Source organism: Helicoverpa armigera, chromosome 9, assembly GCF_030705265.1.
Source record: "Helicoverpa armigera isolate CAAS_96S chromosome 9, ASM3070526v1, whole genome shotgun sequence".
Lineage (NCBI taxonomy): Eukaryota > Metazoa > Arthropoda > Insecta > Lepidoptera > Noctuidae > Helicoverpa > Helicoverpa armigera.
The window spans coordinates 10,658,426-10,681,776 of record NC_087128.1 but is presented as its reverse complement, the minus strand read 5'-3'; the positions used below and the strand labels follow the sequence as shown (position 1 = coordinate 10,681,776).

Below are 23,351 nucleotides of genomic sequence, written 5' to 3'. Positions count from 1 at the left end.
TCAATAACTAAAAAATCAGCACATAAAATACACAATAAAAATGAACAATATTTACAAGATCAAAGTCACAGACAAGTAGAGTTTGGAATAGAGTTTTATTTTTTTTTTTCAACCATCGGTGTGCATTCGATACCTAAATCGGATATTTATTATAAATAATCGAATACCAATTTTATATATTTTTTTTAATAGCAACTTATTTCAATTTTATTTATTAATTTTAAATTATAGGTTCAATTTGTTTTGTTGTTAAGAAAAAAGATATTTAAGTTTTATGAAAGTTTTTAGCATTAAATTTTTATATGTATTATTTATTTTGGTGTTGCGTCATTCGTAATAATTTTTAACTTTAATTGAATTTTTATTACCTATTACGGAATTTTAATTTATTCTTATATTATTTCTGAACAATTCTAAGATTTTTGTTTCGGCGGAGGGTAAGCCTGCTCATAGAGGTATTTAGCCTACTTCAATCGATCTCAGTGGCGTGCACTTGGAGAGGCCTATGTCCAGCAGTGGACTGCGATAGGCTGATGATGATGATGATGATGATGAGGGTAAGCCTGGTGTTCTGAAATATAATGCAATTTGTAACTACCAAAGTAATGTACTTATTTGATGATGAGAAACAATAATAATAATTGATTGATTTTAAAGTCACCAAATATTTTTAACCGAATCCCAAAAAGGAGGTGATTTTCAATTTGGATGTTTGTTTTTGGTCGAAAGGGTATATTCCCCATATTTGTTATTAGGTCCAGGATCTGATGATGGAAACCTTGAGAAATCGAGGGCAACTCTCGAAAATTGTAAGCATAGATAAGGTTATAACTTGACACTCAGATGTATGTCTGATAACACTATGAAACAATAAAGATTTGGAGCTGACCTGATGATGGAGACCAGAGAAGGTCGAGGGATCTCGACAACCGAACTTCTCTCGTCTCCATCTCCTTCACTGTTGCAGAGGCCTCGTAAATACGAATAATATAAGCACAAACACGAGAAAGTTTAAATATTCAGTTGTCGAGTTCCCTCGAACTTCACTGGTCTCCATCATCAGTTCAGCTCAAAACCTTCACTGTTGAATAGTGCTACCAGGCAAACACCTGAGTGATAAGATTTCAACCTATGTATTTCTGCAACTTTCGAAAGTCGCCCTCGATTTCTCAAGGTTCCATCATCAGATCCTGACCTGATGATAACGGGACCACCTCCGAAGTATACGCTATCAAACAAAAAAAGAATCATTAAAATCGATAAATAAATGGCTGAGTAATCGCGTAACAAACATACAAAAAAAAAACGGTCGAATTGAGAACCTCCGCTTTTTGGGAAGTCGGTTAAAAATAAGTCGGCGGCGGCCATCTTTCCATCTTGGACCAGCTTTCGATGAACAGCGAACTATTTGCCCTTTCAAACAATGAAATCGTCATAAAATTTTGCGATAACTACACCTAACTACGGCTCTCGTCAAAAAGCTTTGCCGCTCACTTACAAAGTTGGAAGTAACGAATCGCCATTAAGTTTGGCAGGTCTACAGGAATCCTGCACATAAAACACCCGAAGAAATAAATAAGTCTTCATTTGCCGTCTTCAGAAACCCTAAAAACCGAAGATTTTTTTTATTCCGGCTACAACATATTTTTACCACTGATTTTCTAGCATTTTTTTCAAAATTAATTAAGTCATTTTACTTTTCCTAATTTATTTTCAGATTATGGTAAGTACCTATACAAAAGTGCAATTTAGTAATATTATAATATAAAATTATTAAATCGATTCTTTATTTTAACGAATCGGATCATTTGATGCAAAACTTCTATCACCGTCGCCATCTTGTCTATGCGTCTTCAAATTAAAAAAAACAACTAATGTAAACAAACATGGCGAGTTCGATCAGAATTCCCGGTAATTACGATTGGATTTTAAAAAGGTATATTTCTAACGGGATGCTAAATATGAAAGGTTTGAATGCGTAAAAATAATTTAAATTTATTTAGTTATTATATTTAGTACTCACAAATGTGGTTTGATTGAAAAGAAAATAAATATGAGCGTAAATAATTAGGAAAGTGTATGACTGATTCGCAGACCCCAATTGGGGTCTAAACCGAGCTTACGGTGACATTGATGTTCAGACCCCGATTGGGGTCCGCTACGGATTTGACGGTTAAGATTATAAGAGACAAAAGAGTTGTGACCATAGAGAAAGGAAAGATGAAGTTATCACAGTCACGGAAAGCTTCAATAGATAATCATATAAGTCCTACTCGGTAATTACCTTTTTATAATTTATTTATTTATTTACAAATTTTTGTTTGTACACACATAATAAAGAAAGATGACAGGAAAGAAAGAATTTACAAAGGTAATTGTAGGTATCCATAAAAGAAACTATTATAATTTTGTAATTATAGATATTAACTAAACACGTGTCTTCGAGTTAATGAAGTGTTTTATTTCACTAAAGATGATCATTATTATCGTCCTGGAAGTTGCGTCGTCTTCCCCTAGTTTCCAGTCCCGGTTCATTTGTACTTCACTATTGTTTATATTGCGAAGTGTTAGTAGAACACGTGTTTCTGATTTGATAATACAAGTACCTAAGTTCCGGTCACGTGCTGATTACATTAGGTATCAATTTGTCGTTTTATAGCTTAATTTTAACATAGCTTAACTTTTTGAGGATGGAAAATTTCGACAAGACTTGATCATTCAAAGAAGAAAGAATTTGGTTTTATTGTTCGAAGAAAGAAGAGTAATTAGGTAGGTACTTAACATTTTTTCAAGATTTTTTGGTTCAATTTTACATAATGGAAAATTCAAACGAAACGAGCATATTTCGTGACTATGACTCAGTTTCTAGAAATTCCCGCCTAATTTTTAACGTCACTCAGATAGCTTTTTAATGGTGTGCACTCAAAGACAATTGGACGTAGTTATGCAGAAACGTTCCAACCCACTGTACGTTCAAGTTGAATTTGAGATATAAGCATTTACGCGTTTCAGTTGTATTCTTTTTTATTCTAACTAGTAAAGGTACTAGAGGTTTTATTGTTGAATTAGATTGAGTTTAGATAACCATATGCTAAATTTTGGGCTGTTCAATCACAATAACTCGATTTCGGGTGACTTGTGGGATGGAACGTTTCTGCAAAACTATGTCCAATTTAGAGTCGTTACGCCATAATATGCAATGCTCTTGCTCTTTGCGGCCATTACATAGACAACTGCTTCAACTATAAGCAATAATCCACAAAGTAATAAATGTCTAGTATTATGTGTTTAGTTCCAATACCTACCTCATCCTCGTTAAGCGCTCATTACGATTCGCGTGATATATTGAAGGACATTTTAGAAAATATTAAAAATTAAATTAAACAAAACAAAAATCCCATCGAGTTATTTATTAGCTAGTTACATGTAAATCTCGTATTCTACATTATGCTACTGTACTTACATATATGTACAATCCCTAGTTACGATTAGATTCTCAAATAATTGCCAATTAATTGATAAAAATTATTTATTTACAGTCAAATTATTTATACAAAACGAAACAAAAGTATTTACTCTTTTCTCATCATTTACAGATGTACCTACCTACAATCACTGTTGGGATTTAAGACAAGATTTAAGAAGTTACCGACAGTCCGACAGTATCGGTAAACCGTAATTTAAGGTGATCGAAGGATTACAAAAGCTTTCAACACTGAGAAATAACCCCCGATTGGTTTAATTACTGACTGATCAATTAATCGTCTTTTCCGGCTGCTGACAGTCGTCCCATACATTTGCAATACCTATTCGAGCGTTTAGTTTTTGAGTCTTGGGTAGCGGCATCAAATCTTTTTGAGGTTGACAGCTGTCAATTTTGAATTTTTTTGGCACTGATGCACTGATTGACGGATTGTTAACTGCACCAAAAGACGGTCGGACTTTAGATAGAAATGGCGGGCCTTGGGGTGACACGTAACAAGTTTTTGTATTTATCGGCTGAGTAAACATTAATAATGAGATGTCACTTGCTATCCACCACTGAATAGCAGCCATTAGGTAACCATAAACGACGATGTTACGATTGGAAAGTTATGAAAGTAATAACACTCTCGATATTGCTTTTGCGCTCGCTATAAATATTATTTTTACTGACATTATTATTTAAATTGCAACCAACATGGATTTACATTTTTAGTATATTACTGACCTGCTAAAGTTAAAAAGTAGATTTGTTTTAATTTCAGACGTCCGTGTAAATGCAATTGAATCAAGTATTTAATTTTCTATTAAAACTTGCCAAGTAACATCATTAAAAAGTAACTATTTTGAACTGAGGTATATGTAACTATGGAACTTGGTACTTATTCAGATCTCACTTCTTTTATAGGCGAAGCATTCCCATATTATCGAACTTGGCAGTCTTTCACATTATTGTTTTGGGTGGGATTTCATTTATTTTTGTAAGGTTGATTATTTTATTTTTTTCTTATGATTAAGTTAGTTAAGGAAATGTCTCATTTATACTATCTTTCAGATTTATGCTTCTTACAAAGAAATGAACTATATTAACTAAATGGACTAGATTTACCAACTGACTGACATGACATGTTATCATATATTATGTTCGTGGATCAAAGTTACACATTCGTTATTTTCGAAACTGACGCACACTTGGTCGTTTTCAGATCAGATTTTTACTTTACCTTGACTTAATACAAACCTTTGTAACGAATTTCAGATCGGTACGACCATTCGAAGATATATTATATAAATATAGATAAATTTATTTCGTTTTAGTTCCTTAGGGGTATAAATTTACACCGGGTATAAAACACCTTCATTATTTTGAAACCGACTCACACTTGGCCATTTTCAGATTTTTTCCTTTACCTTGACATAAAGACCTACCTCCATGCCAAATTTCAAGTCAATACGACCATTGGAAGTGGTCTAGGTTTTTGATGAGTGAGTCAGTCAGTCAGTCAGTCAGTGAGTGTATAGTAAAAATAGCGATTTTCTGACGTCAATATCTCAAGACCTACAATAGGTATATTAATGAAATTTTGTATTTTAGATAAGTGAGGGGGTCTCAACAGATACTAGAAGTTTGGTTTGCGTAAATAAAATAGATTTTGAGTTATAGGGGGGTCGAATTTGGCCCGAAATGGTTCGTGTAATATAACCCACGGCCGGTGTGTCGCTTTTTTTGCTCGAACTTGGCGGACACACTGCCGTGTGTCTAGATTCAGTTACGTCAAATGCAATTTATTATAATTTGAATTGAGGTGCAGTCGCAGCAATCCGAATATCATAATTTCAAAACGTGAATAATGCACGAACAGTCTCTGTCCATAACTGGGTTTGAGGATATAGCCGGAAGTTGTGTGAATTGGTATTTAGACTTTTAGACCGACCTTCGTGTGATCCTGTGATGGTTTTTAGATTTGGAATTTGACAGGAAAGTATGACGTCGGCTCGAGCAATGTAATAAAAGAGGATGCAGCCTAGTGCAGGACCTTAATCCAGTAGAACTTGTTTCTAAATTGTTCTTGTCTAACTGCGCACGTTATATCGAAAGCTCTCTTATATAAAAGTGAATGCAGTTCTATTTTTATCAGCAACTACAGACTCGTAAATCAATGTGTAGCAGAAACATAGATTCAGACTTCCTATTTGTAAATATTTAATTACTAATTTAATCTACTTGCTTAACCAGGTAAGTAAGATGCAGTCTAGACTTTCTAGTTCAACTGCGTTGGCAGACCGCATTACATACACCTACGTAATATTAACAGTTTATTTTTCAGTATATTTTTTTGACTAACCGTCGTGAGGTGTTCAGAAGCGGAAATCCGTAAATTGAGTAGCACGTTAATCGAATATAAACACAGTTACAAGACTAGTTGTCAGTCAGACTTTGTTGCTACTCCGTAATGCATTCAAATCTGACAACCCAAAATAACAATAAAAGCAAAACAAGAAAACGTAATTTATATGAAAAAAGGCCTTTCCAAACCACGTAATACATAAGTGAAGGTAAAAAAAGCAAGTTAAGTTTAAGTGTCGCGGTGATCGGCCGTTGTTTCGACACGGTAACGATCGCATTGCGCTTGCATTCACAAAGATTGGCTCAATCGCTGCATGATACTAAAATTGAGGCAATTCTACAGATACAGCACGTCTGTAGAATAGTGAATAATTTTGTGTTCATTGAAGGTTACAGGTTAATAATAGGGATGCTAATTATGTAACCCTTAGGCCACAACGGTCATGACTCAACGAAACTTATTTTATTTTGGGATAGTGTACGTAGGAATTGTAAGTACCTATATTTTAACTACGATAGGTACATGGACTGACCTGAGAAAACGCTAAGCGTAAGTAGAGGTTGATCCGGTTAACTAAACCGTAAGGACTAAAAATAAAGGTGACACCGTAACATCGCGAGCAAAAGCGAAATACTTTTTTTGAAAATATAAAAGGATTTAATAATAGCAATGCTAATTTCTCCACATGCATCTTGACAACCTGGACGCGTAAGCTAAGTGTGAAATGCAAATATTTTGTAATACTCTCATTGCACCATGCCGCCATCTTTCTATATGTAGGTACCAGACCCGTGTAACCGCGGGTAACTAGTTGAGAAAATATTCAATAATAAATACGTATTAGCAGTTTAAGTTTGTATATATACTATAAATAAAACTTAAGTGTGCAATAAAGAATAAAATAATTAAATTCAATACTAGCTTGTGTAACATTTAAATCATTATCTATCGATATTATACCAAAGTGAAGGGCACAAAGACATCCATTAATTTGTAAAGTTTTTAATGTTGACTCAGATCATAAGTTAATTGTTTCTAATTACACATTAAAGTTAAACTATATGGCTTTTAAACGTAGAAATAACGAACGATTAATGAAATCATTTAAAAATTACAGACAGTATAATTTGACATGTTGTGGAATTATTGCTATTGTGAAAGTAGAAAAGATCACCTTGAAGAAAAGATCACTTAGAAGTCCTGAGGATTTAACTCAAGACGTCAATAATTACATTTTCATAACGACAGGTTACACTTGGCCCTTCTTTGAAAATTGTTTGGTCTCAATGATTGGGTAAGGGCCTCGCATAATTTAGATAAGGCGTTAAGAAATCAATGTTTCCACTTCATTTCCGAATTAGATCAGTAAAAACAACATTAAAATAAACATGACGAAATATGCATAAATACATAGAATAGGAGTGTCTGTTTGTGAAAATAGGTAGGTACCTACATTTCTAACAATTACCTATAATACCCCGTCGTTTTTGCGTCGAGGGTTAAAAATAACTACTTTTTATCCCTTAAAAAGAATAGATAGAGAATGGACGAAAGTAATCAGAAACCGAATATAATATGTATTAGTCCTTCTTTTATTTTAAATGCAAAATTATAAAGTTTTAAAGTGAATATTTACCTACACTTGCGTTACTAAGATAAGGAAATGCAATTCGGTGCTGCATATTATATTGGGTAATATTGTTACAAGACATTTCCCTCTTTCGTTCGACAATAAATTAATTTACTTAAGAAATTACTGAATACCTACTAGGTAAACTAATTTCAATATCCGGCTCTTACTACATATCAAAATAGGTATAAGATTAATTTATGTTTAGGTACGCCAACTGGCAGATGGTGATAGAAAAAAATCGATGAGTAGGTACCTATTGACTATTGCAAATTGAGATTAGAGAGATTAAACCCTTATACCTACTAATTGTACCGGATATTCCAAAAAGATATTAAATGATAGATAACGTTATCGGAAGAGTTTTATTAAATTCTTAACTCTAATCCGTACAAATATTAGAAACAGGAAAACATATATACTTACCTATTTGTTTGTAAAGGATAAACTCAAAAACTACAAGACCGATTTTAAAAATTCTTTCACTGTTGGAAAGCCACACTCTTCCCGAGTAACATTGGCTTTCATCCCGGTACGAGCAGTAGTTTCCACGGGACGCGGGTGAAACCGCGGGAAAATTGCTAGGCACTGATATTTAAAATGCAAATCTGCGCAATTTTAATTGAAACGAATGCAACTCAATATAATTTAAATGCATTTGACTTTGAGCAAGTGGATCAAGATCTTGCACGTTACCTAAGTACATAGGATAACCTGCTTACCTATTATGCTTTCAATAAAGCACAGAGAATGAAATGTAAGTCATTATGTATGCAGCAGTTTCTTTACAACTAGATTTCTTTTAGTGTCGGAGCAACATTATACCGAGACAGCACTAAAAAATAGGCTAAGCTGAAACCTAAAACAATCAAATGCCTCTAGGCACAAACGAGGCTATTGATATGTTGGTACCTCTTTGTAACCCTGTGGCCCCAGGTAATTGTAACCTGAAATAGTCTTTGGGAATAAAACACCCACTCTACTGCGGTTTTCTCACGGAATTCTACTTATTAATCCACATCGAATGAAAGCAATCGGAAATGTTAGCATGATAATAAAGTGTATGTGTACAGAATAAAACAAAGCCTTGGTTGTGATCGAGGACAATCTTTGTAACTTACGCATTTGTTTTTTGTGGACCATTGTACTGAAGGTACTTACCTAACTATTTAATTTCAATGACAACCTAAACACGTTTGAGTGATCATCATTAAGGCGTTAATGAGTTTTGTTAGTTTCATTTATTATGCGTGTTCCAATATATCCTTTATACCTAGATAGTCAGATTATTTAATGCATTGAAGTACCTAAATCAAGAAGGTTCTTGCCAAACTTTAAGTCGTCGAGGCGAAGAGGAAACAGGCAGAAACCATTTTCAGTGGTGGGCTACATGCTTTTGGTGCCTACCTTTTTCGATATTGTCGATAATTTATATTAACTTGCTGATAAAGTACAGGTGTTATTTTAGGAAAAGTGTCGGTTTTGCTACCATTATTTATTTAAATTAGTATCCACTTATTAAAAGGCAACACAAGTCGTATCGATTTCAACTTTTTATTTCATCACAAAATTATCAGTTTCTGATAATAAGATTTTTCATAACATAACGTACGTTACGTTCAAAACATTGTTTAGAGAACTACCTAAGCACTTTCTGAATTCTGATAGATGGTAGTAATGGTTATAGAAAACATTATTTTTTATTTTATGGATTGCTAAACTCGATGCTGCGATTGTGTGATTAATTACTTAGCTGACTATGTAAGTTGATCGATTTTCTACCATATGCTACAGCTATTACTACGTTGTACAGACTTCAAGTATTTTCCATACTAAGAAGATGTAGGCTTTGTGTCTATAAACAACTTGTTCTAGACAGTCTGGTTCTACTTCTGACCTTTGTTTTTTTTTACGTTTTTATATGCAGTTGGTTAAACAACTTGCGTTAAGTAAAGTTTTGTAGATCGTAGTAGATCTTGATCTATCTTGCAAAATGCTATTGAATTAAAGTAGACCTTGGAAAGTATACAAGCACCTATTTAGGTATACAATATAAGATGATCAAGAACGATGATGGATGATACCTAGATTTAGTTAAATGTAGGTAAGTATATTTAATCAGATAGGTACATGATACAATCCACAGATAATTATTAAGTAATTAATTAATCATGAATTAATCCGAAGGCACAGATAATTTTGTTCGGTAGAGACGAGTTAGTAGGTAAGTACTTAATATAAAAGGAATTTAGAACACTTGCTACTCCACTAATCCGGTTGCAAAGATGCTGACAATGAATTATAGACTAGGACAGAACACAAACTTGCCTACATTACAAAGCGATTATATTCCCCTGTCATTTATTTATCGGCGCGTAAACAAATAAAGAACATCTCAGATTTCTAAACGAAAGATATTTTTTTCAGAAACATACCTTCATTAGAGCAAAACGCTGATCATCGTCAATCCCCACGACAGCATTTGCAGAAGGGGCCATTGTCACAAAGGTACGAACTAACTGTCGATAGTTTTCGATGTCGACACGATTTGTAAGTCTCTAGTACGTGCGGCAGTCGCGAGCGCGCGCGGGCGAGTGAGGAAGCGACTCGCGACTCGCGGGCACGTCGCTATCGAGCGAGATTGTAAATATGACTTGTTTGATAGTAGGAGTCAGAAGTGCATTCTCGTGGTAGGGATGATAATGCGTATATGCCTCTTTTGTTAATTATTGTCGATAACAATGTCCATTGTAGTGCTTGGATGGATGGTGAATGAGTGTACCTTTATATCTTTCTAGCCATTCTCCCGCGTTCCATAGGTAGTTTTCACTATCCTGCTCGCGCCGGGATAAAATATACTCGGGAAGGGTGTATTATTAGTGATTTCTAACAAAGTGGAAGATTTTTTTAAATCGGTCCAGCAGTTTATGCATTACAAACAAAAGAAAAATAATATAAGCATAGATTCTACACCAATATGAGCTTTTTTTCTTTCTCAATATCTATTGAAAGGTTTTTGATGAATCTTGGCAATAACATAGCTTCTATATCATCAGATACCCAGTCTAATAACTACAGTAGAAACTGCAGGGGAAAGCTGGTAGTCTTATTAAAATTAAATAAAGGATGTGCAGTATTACTGGAGTAATTATGCATGAACTTGACGGAAATTCAAGGGATTCTAAACTAAGTAAAATAAATTACTCATCAATTACTAAAAATACTTTATTCTCTTATTAAATTAGTCGTATTTACATATGTTTTACAAAACAATTACCACATGCATTCAGCTGGATCTTGGATCCTACAAAGTGTGTTTTAATTAATTCATGACAGTAAAAATAACGCCTCCTCTCTCTGGTTCCTCATCATGTACCTCTTTATCACTGCCTTCTGCATCTGATACATCAGAATCATCACTATTCACCTCTCTATATTTTCCAAAAGTACTTCTATCTACTGGTAACTCGGCCATCTTGATTGCAGACCGAGCCAACAGTTTCTCAGCAGCATGTTGTGCCTCTATTTCTTTCAAATGACTATTGTATTCTTTTTGGAGTTTCAAAGATTCTTCTATAGACAATACTTTGGCTGGGCCATAGACGCTCGGAGGTGGAGTTGCAGCGGTAACCTCCCAATGTTTATGCTTTTTCCTCAAAACCTCTTTTTCTGGATTATGAGCATTGGTTATTGTTGTTTTATAAGGTTTGAATTGACCTGTAGGTTTAGGTTTTGGTTGAACCTCAGTCTTTTCTACTATATACTTTACATGGGGTAACTCGCCAATTTTTAATAAGTCTTCATTGGTTATCAGTGGCTTTTCAGGTGTTAATACTTTTACTTGTTTTTCTAGCACTGTGTTTTGGCTGAGAATATGTAATACATCCTCTGGTTCACTGTCGTCATCAGAGTCTAGATATGTTTCTTTTTTATTGTCGATTTTGCCAACCCATTCAACCTGTTGCACAGTATTTTTGTCCACACCAGTGAGTTTCAACTTGTCGAACATAACACAAGTTTGTTCCTCATCCTGTTTAGCCTTCAGTTCAGTAACAATTTTATCATGAAAAGCTTGAATTTTAGCTCCTTTATCAGGCAGTTTAGATATGAAGGGTTTATTGTTTAATAGTTTTAACTGCCTGTCCCGCAACTCACACAACTCCGGTACTGTCTTCGATGTTAAGTCAGCGATTTTGCCGTCTATTTCGGTTTTTGGCGGAGCAGGCAATATACCGGGAACCTTTTTGTTTATCGCCTTCATAGCTCGGAAGTAAAGAAAGAACTATTATAGTCATCAACGTCATAAAGTTAACATAGTTCTGCAAGGGTAAGATAGTGGGTAATATATCTAAAAATACTGTGAAACTTTTACATATATACGCTAGTGTTTCTCGCTGGCTTTTGTTTATTATTTCGCACAGACTAGATACTTCGTTATTTCGCAATGTTACAAAATGTGTGGTAATGAGTAAGAGTTGTTTCTTTGATTGACATTTCACGTTTCCCTCTATCAAACTCAAAAATATTTTCCCATAGACAACATAAAGGTAATTTCCCACTGACACATAATAAAAGCATAGTGATGCACCCCGTGGCTAAAAACCGGTAATTTTTGGGACCATCTGGGCCATTCAATTTTGTTTATGGCCATGAATCAATCGTCTTACGTCAAAAGATTTGTCAACTTCTAGATCTAGCTAGTAGCTAGACATTTCGTTCGCATTTCTGAACTATTGTGGATTGTGAAGTGAAATATAATAAATTGTAAATTCACATTTTCTCCAAGATTCTGTGCGCTTTTGTGGGAATAATGATTGATTTATGATGTTAGCAACAGTTCTGGCGCGCTTCTTTGCCTTGTAAAACTAAGTCTGTATGTTATTCTCTTCATTTTCACTTCTATCACTGCCATGGAAGACGCTACGGTAAGTTGATCGATTCATTTCTATAATCAAACATTTGCTATTGTTTATATTATGTATATTGCGTTACTGTACTGAAATTGGGGGCGGGTGCTTTTAATTCTCGGCCATAAGGTGGATTCAATGGTGTATGTTGTAATGTTCGCGATCAATATTTGACCTCCTTTTTACAGGTGCCTTTACATCTGGAGCCTTTTCAGCACGGCGAGGTGTCTGACAAACGAATCTGGATCGGCAATCTCGACACCAGAGTTAATGAGTATGATTATTTTATCTTTTATACCCTCTGAACATACCTTACAGAAATAAATCATTCTTGTTTCTTGTTATTTTTCTGTTAACATGAAGATATCATACTTGTAAATAGTAATACAGTAGGTACATTTATTGTCATTAGACATTGTCTTCCAGAATAAATTTGAAAATTAGCACTGCTCTTAAAATCTGCTCATGTACATATTTTTAACAAATTACCTTCTCTCATTACCGGTATCAACTACTGAAAATGGTCCGTGTGTATGGAAACATCGAGAAGTTTGACATGCTGTTCCATCGGAGTGGCCCCAACGTGGGACAGCCTCGGGGCTTTGCCTTTGTTACGTACAAGCTGAGGCAGGATGCCATCAAAGCCATGAACTCACTCAACGGCCAGGTACTGGGGTCTAAAAGGATAAGTGTCAAGTTTGCTAAGAATACGGTAAGATATATGTGAAAAAATGGCATTACTTTCAAAAAACTAACAACCCCTTCAAAGAATATTTATTCATTATAGTTGGTTTTGTCTGAATTAACTTGCATGATAATAATTTACTTAAAAAATCCTGTTTCACTTATTTTTTAATTATGACACAATATAAGTCAAGGATGTTTTAATTTAACCAAAATCTACACATAATATTAAAACATCCAAGATAAATAGTTAAATTAACTATTCCATTAATATTTTTACAGGATGAACAAGAAAAACCGAAACCAGAACTAGGCATAGCAGTCCTAGCCGGTGCTAAACCTGAGCTCAAACTCAGCAAGAAAACTGCCATACAGTCAATTGAAGCAAAACTGAAAATGATGGAGAACATGAAGGCCGGAGACGACTTCGTAATCAACAAGTTAGCTGCAAACGAAGCTCCAGTTATCGCCCAGTATCAAACAAAACAATATCAACCACAGAGCAAATCTGCTTCGTCATTCAGAAGACGACACCCTTACCACAAGAAAAGATAGAGTTTATTTTGCTATTGCCTTCATTTATATGGAAGGTGATGCTTCTTGCAGTTTTACCCATTGTATGCTGGAGTGCAGATATGCGTGAGAAACTTTTGATTTTCTATTGTCTTATAGAGCAGTTAAAGGTCTCTTTAATCTCAAACTATTCACTATTTTATGTTCGGTCTCATCTAAAAGTATTATATTCGTTTTGCTTGCCATATTTACTGATAATTGTACTGGAACTTGTGATTGAGGCCTGTATTTAGCTGTTACTGCAATATAATGTACTGAATCATTGATATTCACAATGAAATGTTGAATTTATTAATTGTATAGCTTAGGGTACTTAATATAGTTACAATATTGTATTTAAATGTTTTTCTTCAATTATATTTAACTCAACACTACAGCTTGACTTTTTCTAAATATTATAAAAATATGCATATTGTATTCAAAATTTTCTCCTGATCAAATGAAGGCAGAGTGCTAGAGTAGTGTTTAATGATATTAATAATATTTTAGTTCTTTTTTTGCGATTTGTGCTAGTTTCGACGGTTATGCGTTATGTGATTTATTTTTAAGTATTATGATATTTAAATGTTAGATTATAAGTCAAGTCAGTTGGTAGCTTAGTTTCGAGAGAGATAAATGTCGGTAACTTAGTGAGAATTTATCAATCGGGATAATTCTAGAACATAGTTATCGCAAATTTGTGATTTGAAGCAGTTATTAGCTTTTGACATTGTTGTCTTATATAAAAAATACATAGTTTTAAGCCTTGTACCATCAGTGTGTTCATTTATGTGTCTGTTAAATCTATAAAAGTAAAAGTAATCAACGAATAACTTTTGAGTACACGATTTTGTGGAGGCAAGAATACTTATAAATACTCATAGTTCAAATGTTTACAGTTACCTTGTGTGCAGGTTGTTGTGAATAAATTAAGCTTTTAAAACATTTATATTCTTTTTAATTTCAGTATCAGAATCCTTATATCCATTATTTTTTTGCAATCAAGTCTACAGGATTATAATCGTCTTCCCTATCTATCCCCCTAATGTTGTTGGTTCACCACTTCTCGAGTTACGCATTTGGTAACGCGAGTGTAATGATTATCATTCGTTGTCATCCTTTGATATTATCATGTTAATGTATCAATCAAGCTTTGTAAATGAATTCTAAAGTAAGTCAAAGGGATGATAAATTATGTCTACTTTATTTTGCAAATTTCTATATACGTAGAAAGTATAACTGACTATGGTGATTTGCACATTTAACTTCAACGATTACTGAAGTTAGTTATTAAGGGTTAGATACAGAAAGAGAAAGGGCGACGGAAAAAGACGATTCCGTGCTGCCGGATGTGGGCTAACCCTTAATCGCCGATTTGACTTATGGATGGCAACTATGCAGCTGGTTATCTACAAAATTAAACACTGGATACAATAAATAAATATTTATTCATGTATTAAGCCTATTTAATATTTAATGCATTGCAAAAAATGTACATCAGTCGCTTAAACTATGTAAGAATATACATAACAGACAAATTGTACTAGTTACCAAAATATAAATCTAATAATCTTATACGTATCTAATAGTGAGGCTATTTAAAAATATTAAATCTTTTAAAACAAAACACTGTTTTAGAAAAGTGGAAAAATGTATTTAGGATGGGCATTTCAGTTGTTACATATTATAGTTAACTGGTTTTAAATACTTAGGATTAGGATGATTTGTGCATTCATTCACGTAATACTTAGCATAAAAATAAACTACCATATTGTTTCTTGCGTCAATAAATGTTCCATAGACAAGGTGGGAAAATGCTTTTGTCATCTCCATGCTAAGCTTGCATTAAATTCGCAAAAAAGTCCTTACCTAAGTATATTTACATTATTTACTTATTCTAATAAGCGGTACATCGTAAGCATAAATTAGCTTTTTAAACAACTGGGATACTAAAACTATGTAACAATTTTTAGATTACATAGAGATAAAAATATCAGAACATAGTCACTACCGACTAGAAACTGGTAGAGGAGTAATTATATGCTATTTTAATTTATATTAATATATTTTCACTAGTTCTGAAACCGGGTGAGATGCCATGAGACAAGGAGGTTGCAAATCTCTGCGTGGGACTGGCCATCACTAAATAGTCGTCATCTTCTTCTAATTTTCGCTTCATAGACGAATACTGGGTTTCGTCGTCACCTTCTTTCAACCAGTCTTTGTATTCTATGCACAGCGGCCATATTATTTTACCGGATCTGTGAAAAGGAATTAAGTTGATATGTTGTAGGCATGGAAAGGCAAAACAGCTGAATCGGTCAAAATCAGAAATATAAATATTTATTTGACAAACAAAGGTATTACATACATGAGGATCTTATCATTAAATGAAGTGCGTTGTTTTGGCGTGAAGGCATACGCATTCTTAAATAAATTCAAAAGAAATCTTAAAATAAGAAATTACTTATAATAATAATATTTTTTGATCAAAAACATTTTTATGGGAGGACTTTTTCTAATAATTAAAGTTGAATCCCTTACCTAGGCAAATTATAAGGGTCATACGGGAACCACTCGTCGTATTGCTGCACTGCAGTCGACTGCAGCGTGTGTCTGGCATTCTTCTCTATGATTCCTTGACAGTACACAACTTGGTGCGACCGCGTTATTGAAGAGAACGCCCGCGTCACTTGAGGGGGGCACGTCCGGAGTGGGTTTAAAGCGCATGTCACTAAACGGGGCAGGTTAAGCGACTCCACAAAGTTAACATCTGGAAAAAGGTAAATATGTATTAGGAAAATATTTTTGGTACATAAAACTTAAGCCTTAGAATGAATTAAGATGGCTAGGGGGACAGAAAGTAATAATTATATTCAGGGCTAATTAAATTCGTAGTTCCGAAACTGATTTTTTTCAGATATTTGCAGAAACTAATTAGCTCCGTTAAATGGCAAACAGTCAAGCAGAGTTAGATCGAACAGATTTGACTATCTAAATTATTTATTCGACCAATTATTTAATAGTATATTATATACTTACTTTCTTTACTACTAAACAGCAAATGATGCTTAAAAGCCACAAGATAGAACACAGCGTGACAAATCGCATGGAAAGCTCCATGGGCCTTCAGATTATCAGAGGAAGCCGTTGACTCTTGCGTCGCTGAGATATAAGAGTGGCACCATTCCGCCATACTTTTCAAGTATTTGATTAATCTCGTGTTGGGGACCCTGACACATCGGGCTAGGAGGCCGGCTAAGTGAGAAGCTGCAGTACGTCTGGTGGTTAGGGCTCCGGGGCCCTGCCCTTGCAGGCCTGCGGCTACCAGCCATAAGCTGTCCAGAACTCGGTCAGCACATTGCTGGTTGATTGATATTGTGTATAGAAGAAGGAACTGGACGTGTCTGGAAAAGATAATAACGCATATATTAGCAACTAGCGACCCGCTCTGGCTTCGCACGGGATATGTGTTTAACCACTATTTAATGTATGTTATTATACATATATAAACCTTCCTCTTTAATCAATCTATATATTTTAAAAAACGCATGAAAATGGGTTGCGTAGTTTTGAAGATTTAAGCGTACAAAGGGATATAGGGATAGAAAAAGCGACTTGGTTTTATCATATGTAGGCTTGCACCATGTAACTGCAACGATAACTTAACCATAAACATAGATTTTATTATTTTTTGTTACCAACAAAATGGATCTCCAATGTCTTATTGAATAAATTAATATGAAAAACTATTTTAATGCATTTGTTTCGAGTTGAATGATAAACGTTGAACGGGAAATGACTAGTACATATTTGTCTGATCATTGTGTTTCGACTTATATGGTCTTACATAAGACGGAAAATACATATGTATAATTACATTTTCTTTAATAGCTTTTAGTAATTTTCGATGAATAAAAAGATTATCAAATAAGTGCCATTAGTAGTAGACAGTCAACTACGGTCTGATACTACGGTCCCATAGGTTGCGTCATGCAAGCAATTTAAAATGACAAATAAAACAATAACGTTTTCAAGCACTATGCGCAATTAAAAAAACGCGGCAAATAGCTATGCAGCAACGTGTAACGACCTATCATATTTCGGAGTGTCATCAATGTTATTTATTAGGGTTCCGTACCCAAAGGGTAAAACTGGTCATCTTCGGCAGTCGTTACGGGTAGTCAGAAGCCAGAAAGTCTGACAACCAGTCTTATTAACCGTGATAGATTGAAATATTCACAGAGGTATTTCTGTTGGTGCTACAACAAAATCTAAAATAAAATGAATATTCTAGAGGGTAGATAGTACGGAACCCTTTGTGCGCAAAATCGATCTTAATTGTAAAGCAGCATTTGAAACAAGCTGAGACATAAAAATTTTGCAGCATCGTATTACAACATTAATTGCCAAACACTGCTGATAGTGCAAAAAATATGTAATACTAGCTTCCACCAGCGATTCCGCCCGCTTCCATACTTTCAGTACGACGATAAAAAGTGACCTAAATGATGTTTTAATATATGTACGCTAACACAGCCAAGTTTCATCCAAATCTACAACTAACTGATATTTAAGTGAACTAACATGCACACAAAAATGTTCGCTTTCATAATATTTGTGTCAATAAACTCACCTTATACCATAAGTAGGTAAAATGATTCTATCGAAAACATTACATAGAATATTCATAGTTGGATCTCTTTCGTCTTCAAGCCATTTGAGTACTTCCAACATGCAGTAATCCAGGGTTTCGGAAACCTCATCCCGATCATCAGTTTCCATGTCAAACATCGTCTCTGTTTGTGCTTTAACTTTTTCAGTTTCAACTATATTTACGTCTATAAGTATCATTCTGAAATTTATAAAAATTAATTAATAAAAAGTGGCCTAGTGGTTGAAGCACCCACCTCTCAAGATGGGGTTGGATTCCAGGTCTGACATGCACTAATGTAATTTTTCTATATGGACTTTCTAGCTCTAAATAGGTATATCTTGAACACCAATGACTGAATAAAAGTGAAGGAAAACATCTTGTGTACATCTTGAGCTTCAAGTCTGTAATCGCCAATCCAAGTTGAGCACGCAAGCATGGTGATTCTCAATTTACCTACATATACGGCAGTACTGGGTTGCCAGAGTTGAGACCTGGGTTGCTATTAAAGTTTTTAAACTCCAAGAAGGTAAGATAACTTACTTATTAATAACAGCCATCATTATTTGTTCTCGGAGGGAAGGTATGTACTTGCTCATCCATATTAAATTGTATATGTATGCTCTGTTCACGTAGCAGCCAGCTTTGTAATAAGGAAACTGCTGAATCACTATGTCCATTAATAGATCACTGGTCCTGAAAACGTGACTTACATGAGTAACATACTTTTAAGTTTATATCTAGTACATGAAGTCAGTGTAAAACGTGTTTGCTAGTCCCCTTTTTAGTCTACAATGCAAGATAATACATGTGTGTAATGTAATTATAGTCATCGGCACGAATCTTGAGCTCTGACCTACATCTGAAGACCTACAGAAGTGATTTATTAGCAAAGAACCAATCCCGAGTAACGGCTATGACGCGATGCACTGCGGGCCAATCAACGCTTTAGCCCGCCCCCGCGCCTCACTTCATACCACAAAAGGGACCCAATAAATTACTTCTGCGCAGGTGAAGGTCAGAGCTCAAGATTCGTGCCGATAACTATACATTGTAAGTTTAATGTAATTGGTATACATATACATATGTATTATAGTTTTGAAGGCATAACTTCCTTTGGGAGGGTAAACCACTTTGGTACAGTGCCTCTATATCTGGCATTCGTTGCTTGGATGCCATAGAGGTAGATTGAATTATGTTTATGTTGTCACTTCTTTGGGCATCCTAAGATGCACCATTTTTTTGGTGGTGGAACATTGATATTCATGTAGCATGACCACACCAAAAGGCAATACTTTGATGCATTCATACTGTCTTTGTGTACGGATGTGGTACTGTTGGCCATAACTAGGATGATGATCTAATTATTTTGCATGATGTTAAAAATAAATGAAAATAAATCTTTGTAAAGTTTCTGAGAACATTTATCGACATGGAATGAGTGGAAATAATTCCTTATTCCATGTATAGGTAGCTAAACTGCTGCCGAAGGTGCTCAGAAACCGTCCATAAGATATTTATTTTCATTGCAGTTTATTGGGCAATACCACATACAATACAAAAGCCTGTCTTTGTCACACTGAAACGTGGATCACTTTTCAAATGACAATGACATCATAACCACTTCAATTATGCAGAACGGACATATCAATTAGTAAACAAATCTATGTAATGTTAATAATTGCATAGAGCCAAGAAATCATTTGCCAAGTGTGCGTCAAAACATCGACCACAGAAACGGTTGTGCTTTAAGGAAATATGATTTCTTATACACAGGTAATGCTTCTAGCATTAAATAATTTATTTAAATTAATCATTTGCTATAGTAAAAATCAATTTGGAATCTTCATAGAAACATATGTTTTTCAAGATATGACCCCTTCCGCTGAATGCAGTGTGTGGGAGTGTCAGAGTCTGACTCTGATAAAAACCCACCATGTCTTAAGCCCTTTGTGTACCAGGGCCGCGGTAACTCTTTCTAACAAGCCCGCAGCCCCAGCAGGGTCCATTGTACATCTAAGTGCACAAAATGTTTCAAATCAATATTCTTCCAGTCGACACATATCAGAAGATAGACATGTGTTTAGAAAGATATCTTACCATTGCAGTGTGCACATGGATTAAACCATTGCATCTTTGTTCTCATTTCCGAGAATTTTCTCAGATGTTTTCTGTATGTGTACTTTCATGCACAAATCTTGTGACATTTTTCCTCATATCCCGCTCAACCCCCCCTAAAATTGAGAGAATTCCAGTAAACACTAAAATACTATTTACTTATGCACATAAGTCATTTTATGAAGCGAGGGTAAAGTTCATAGCTTCATAGCAATAGGTGCTAATGTAATGTCAAGGACAGTGCTGGATTAACCACGTTAGGGCTGATTGGCAAAAAGGGTTACGTTTTTGCAGTAGCTGCCTTCTGGACAATCTGGGTCTGTTCAAAGACTGTAAATATTCAGACTACTGCCAAATAGAATTCAAGATCATAATGAAGATGTATGTAACATGGCACTAACGTTTTTTTTACATTCAACCTTCATGGTTTGCTTCCAAACAATGAGGAAGGCTATGATCCGCAGCTTTCATACACATTGTTCATGACATTCAAGGTCTTACATGGCACTGACACTACTGAAGGTCAGAAATGTACTCTTGAAATCATATCTTTAGGCCTCAGTAGGTCAGCACCACATAAATATCAACAACTTTGTTGATATTGCACCATGTATGACAACATTGATAAACATCAAGCTTATCTAAGGTGTAAATTAAGTTTATCGAAATCACACGTTTGTTTAAGGAAAATACTGAAAACCAATGTTTTTATTTTATGTTTTCCAGTACTTTCTTGTTCCCATTCTGTTGATAAGCTCAGTATTTGTTGCGAAATTAAGTATACAAGTAGGTAACCTTTGTTTTGGTGTGAAATCATTGTGTCGGACGCTTGCTGACTAAAACCCACCCATATTTTTTTCTAGAGCTTGTCATTTGAACATCTTTGTTCGTTGTTACCACCCGTCAGAACATAGTTGGGAAAAGGCTGGGCAGATGATGATCTTATTTCCAGAGATCTATGTGTGCCAACACAATGAGAACTTTTTTGAACAATCCTTAAGATTAAGAGGGTACTTACATTGGCATAATAGCTACTATGTGTCCTATGATGTCATGGATGTGTGACCACTTGTTTAGAAGTTCTTCTGGTGGACTGTCATCCCAGTTTTCACCTTCTCCTGTAAATATAAAATTATTTTTATAGTAATGGAAGAAGTAGGCCTTTAGCTTTATTATGAAATTGTATTCTGTTATGTGTGGCAAATAGTAATTGACAGTTATGGCTTACATGGCAAAAAAGATAGTTAACTAAGTAGTAATTCATTTAAATTGAATATTCTTTCCTTTAGTGATATATTTGTAATGAAAATCTTTGAATGTTCCATTGAATTTCACAATGATTGTACATCACAAAAGCTACAACCTAAAATTGAGAAACTCTATATTACACAAATAAACATTATTGCAAACACTACTAGAACACCATCTAGATTTTTTATCAGTTCTGGAAACAAGGAGATATTGATAATCATTGTGAAATATTACTGAAACAAACAAATTTCAGTACAATTTAGGTTGCAATAACATTGCACAATGTTTATCAACAACACTATATTGCAAAACTTATGCTAAGTTTTATGTTGGATTACTTAATTAATTAATTTGAATTTGTAATCTTTGGAGGCTGCATCAGTTCATTTTTAAACCTATAAAAAGTGCAAAGAGATAACTTCTGTAAGTTATTTAAGCAAGGGCTTATTGCACAACCGACTGACACATACAATTCCTATACTGTATACAAACAAATATATTGTTAAACAATGCAAATCTAGAAGATTCTAACACAGAATATTAGTGCTGATACACTATGAAATTACTATTACCTTTAAACAGTGAGACAAGTCTCAACATGACGAGGGGGCAGTGGTACGTGTGAGCGGTCACCAGGTTCAGCACAAACATGCGGTACAGCTCCACCAGCTCCTCAGACCGGCTGAGCCACTCGATGCCGCACACCACGTCCACGAACTGCGTCAGTTCCCGCCCTAGCAGCACCACACATGACAGACTGTCATCAAACACTATCCTAAAGTTATCCTCGTTCAAAGGATAGTCGCGCAAAACTTTCACCAGCTCCACGTAAGGTCCAGAGTTGTGGTTACTAACGAAATTTACTAATATCTGCTCTATCTGTTTCCTTGTGAAACGAAGTCGAGTTCGCGCTAGCGCCGCTTGCCTCTCCAAACTTTTTTGCATCAATGATGCCGCACTTTTCGGAGTAACTGCCATCTTTACTTCTTGAGATCCGATGAGATTGATTTTAAGTATTCTACTATCTCCGGCTGCCTCAGCAGTTCGGCCTTTTTGTGGTTTAAAACTTCTCGCAATATATTACTGCTGTCTTCGAGTGTCGGCAAACTTTGCGGTGGCTGTTCGAAGCTGGTACTCGGCTTATTGAACCCAAGACTGGGATCTGAAGCTTCCGAAGTCCTCTTGTCTTTCAGGTAGTTTTGCAATCTCTCCAAGACCACTTTGTTATCACCTTCTTTCTTCTCCGGACTATAACCTTCTTTGGACATCGCTTGAATTAATTTTACATCGTTATGGATGTACTTTAAGAACTTAAACTAAAGTCTAACAGGTAGATTTGGATTTATTGGAGCTACGTATATCACAATCCACGAAAATGGTTACAATTTGGCAAAGAGAACACGTGCACAACTACGCGGAACAATCACCTGACAGCTGAATGAAAATGTTGACGTTTGAAGAGCAATATATTTTGGCGCGAGAATCAAAGAGAATAAAAAGCCATAGTCAAAATAGAAGACGAAAAAACCGTAAACCTGGGCGATCGGGATCCAAGTGTCCATCACTAACTTAAATTCCTTTGTTCCATTTTATTCTAAATACTTCGCAAAATGTGAGTGCAAACAATGTGTAAACATGGTGTAAACAAATGTTTTCAGTAAGAAAGTAAAAGTAGTAAGAAATAAAATTCATTTTTCTGTATCCCAAGATTTGAGCGTGTACTG

The 23,351-nt window shown here is 34.9% G+C and overlaps 4 protein-coding genes across 4 annotated transcripts in view; 1 reads left to right on the top strand and 3 right to left on the bottom strand.

Moving 5' to 3' along the window:
* LOC110369706 (SEC14-like protein 2) overlaps window positions 1–10,079 on the bottom strand; it is a 38,882-nt gene extending 28,803 nt beyond the window's left edge. Inside the window, exon 1 of the mRNA XM_021325222.3 lies at window positions 9,897–10,079. Within this exon, the coding sequence (XP_021180897.1) occupies window positions 9,897–9,959 (63 nt within the window). The 5' untranslated portion in view covers window positions 9,960–10,079. The remainder of the gene's footprint in view (window positions 1–9,896) is intronic.
* Window positions 10,080–10,667: 588 nt separating this feature from the next.
* Window positions 10,668–11,993, bottom strand: LOC110369752 (uncharacterized). Its single transcript, XM_021325297.3, has one exon. The coding sequence runs from the start codon at window positions 11,720–11,722 to the stop codon at window positions 10,784–10,786; it is 939 nt and encodes a 312-aa protein (XP_021180972.3). The 5' UTR covers window positions 11,723–11,993; the 3' UTR covers window positions 10,668–10,783.
* Window positions 11,994–12,152: 159 nt separating this feature from the next.
* Window positions 12,153–14,551, top strand: LOC110369758 (probable RNA-binding protein 18). Its single transcript, XM_064036243.1, has 4 exons — window positions 12,153–12,386; window positions 12,557–12,646; window positions 12,877–13,080; window positions 13,335–14,551. The coding sequence occupies exons 1-4, from the start codon at window positions 12,372–12,374 to the stop codon at window positions 13,605–13,607; spliced, it is 582 nt and encodes a 193-aa protein (XP_063892313.1). The 5' UTR covers window positions 12,153–12,371; the 3' UTR covers window positions 13,608–14,551.
* Window positions 14,552–15,033: 482 nt separating this feature from the next.
* Window positions 15,034–23,090, bottom strand: LOC110369727 (RNA polymerase I-specific transcription initiation factor RRN3). The gene is made up of 7 exons (XM_021325265.3): window positions 22,200–23,090; window positions 21,395–21,494; window positions 18,802–18,954; window positions 18,241–18,459; window positions 16,647–17,011; window positions 16,149–16,377; window positions 15,034–15,865 (listed from the first exon to the last, which is right to left on the bottom strand). The coding sequence occupies exons 1-7, from the start codon at window positions 22,603–22,605 to the stop codon at window positions 15,658–15,660; spliced, it is 1,680 nt and encodes a 559-aa protein (XP_021180940.3). The 5' UTR covers window positions 22,606–23,090; the 3' UTR covers window positions 15,034–15,657.
* Window positions 23,091–23,351: the final 261 nt, after the last annotated feature.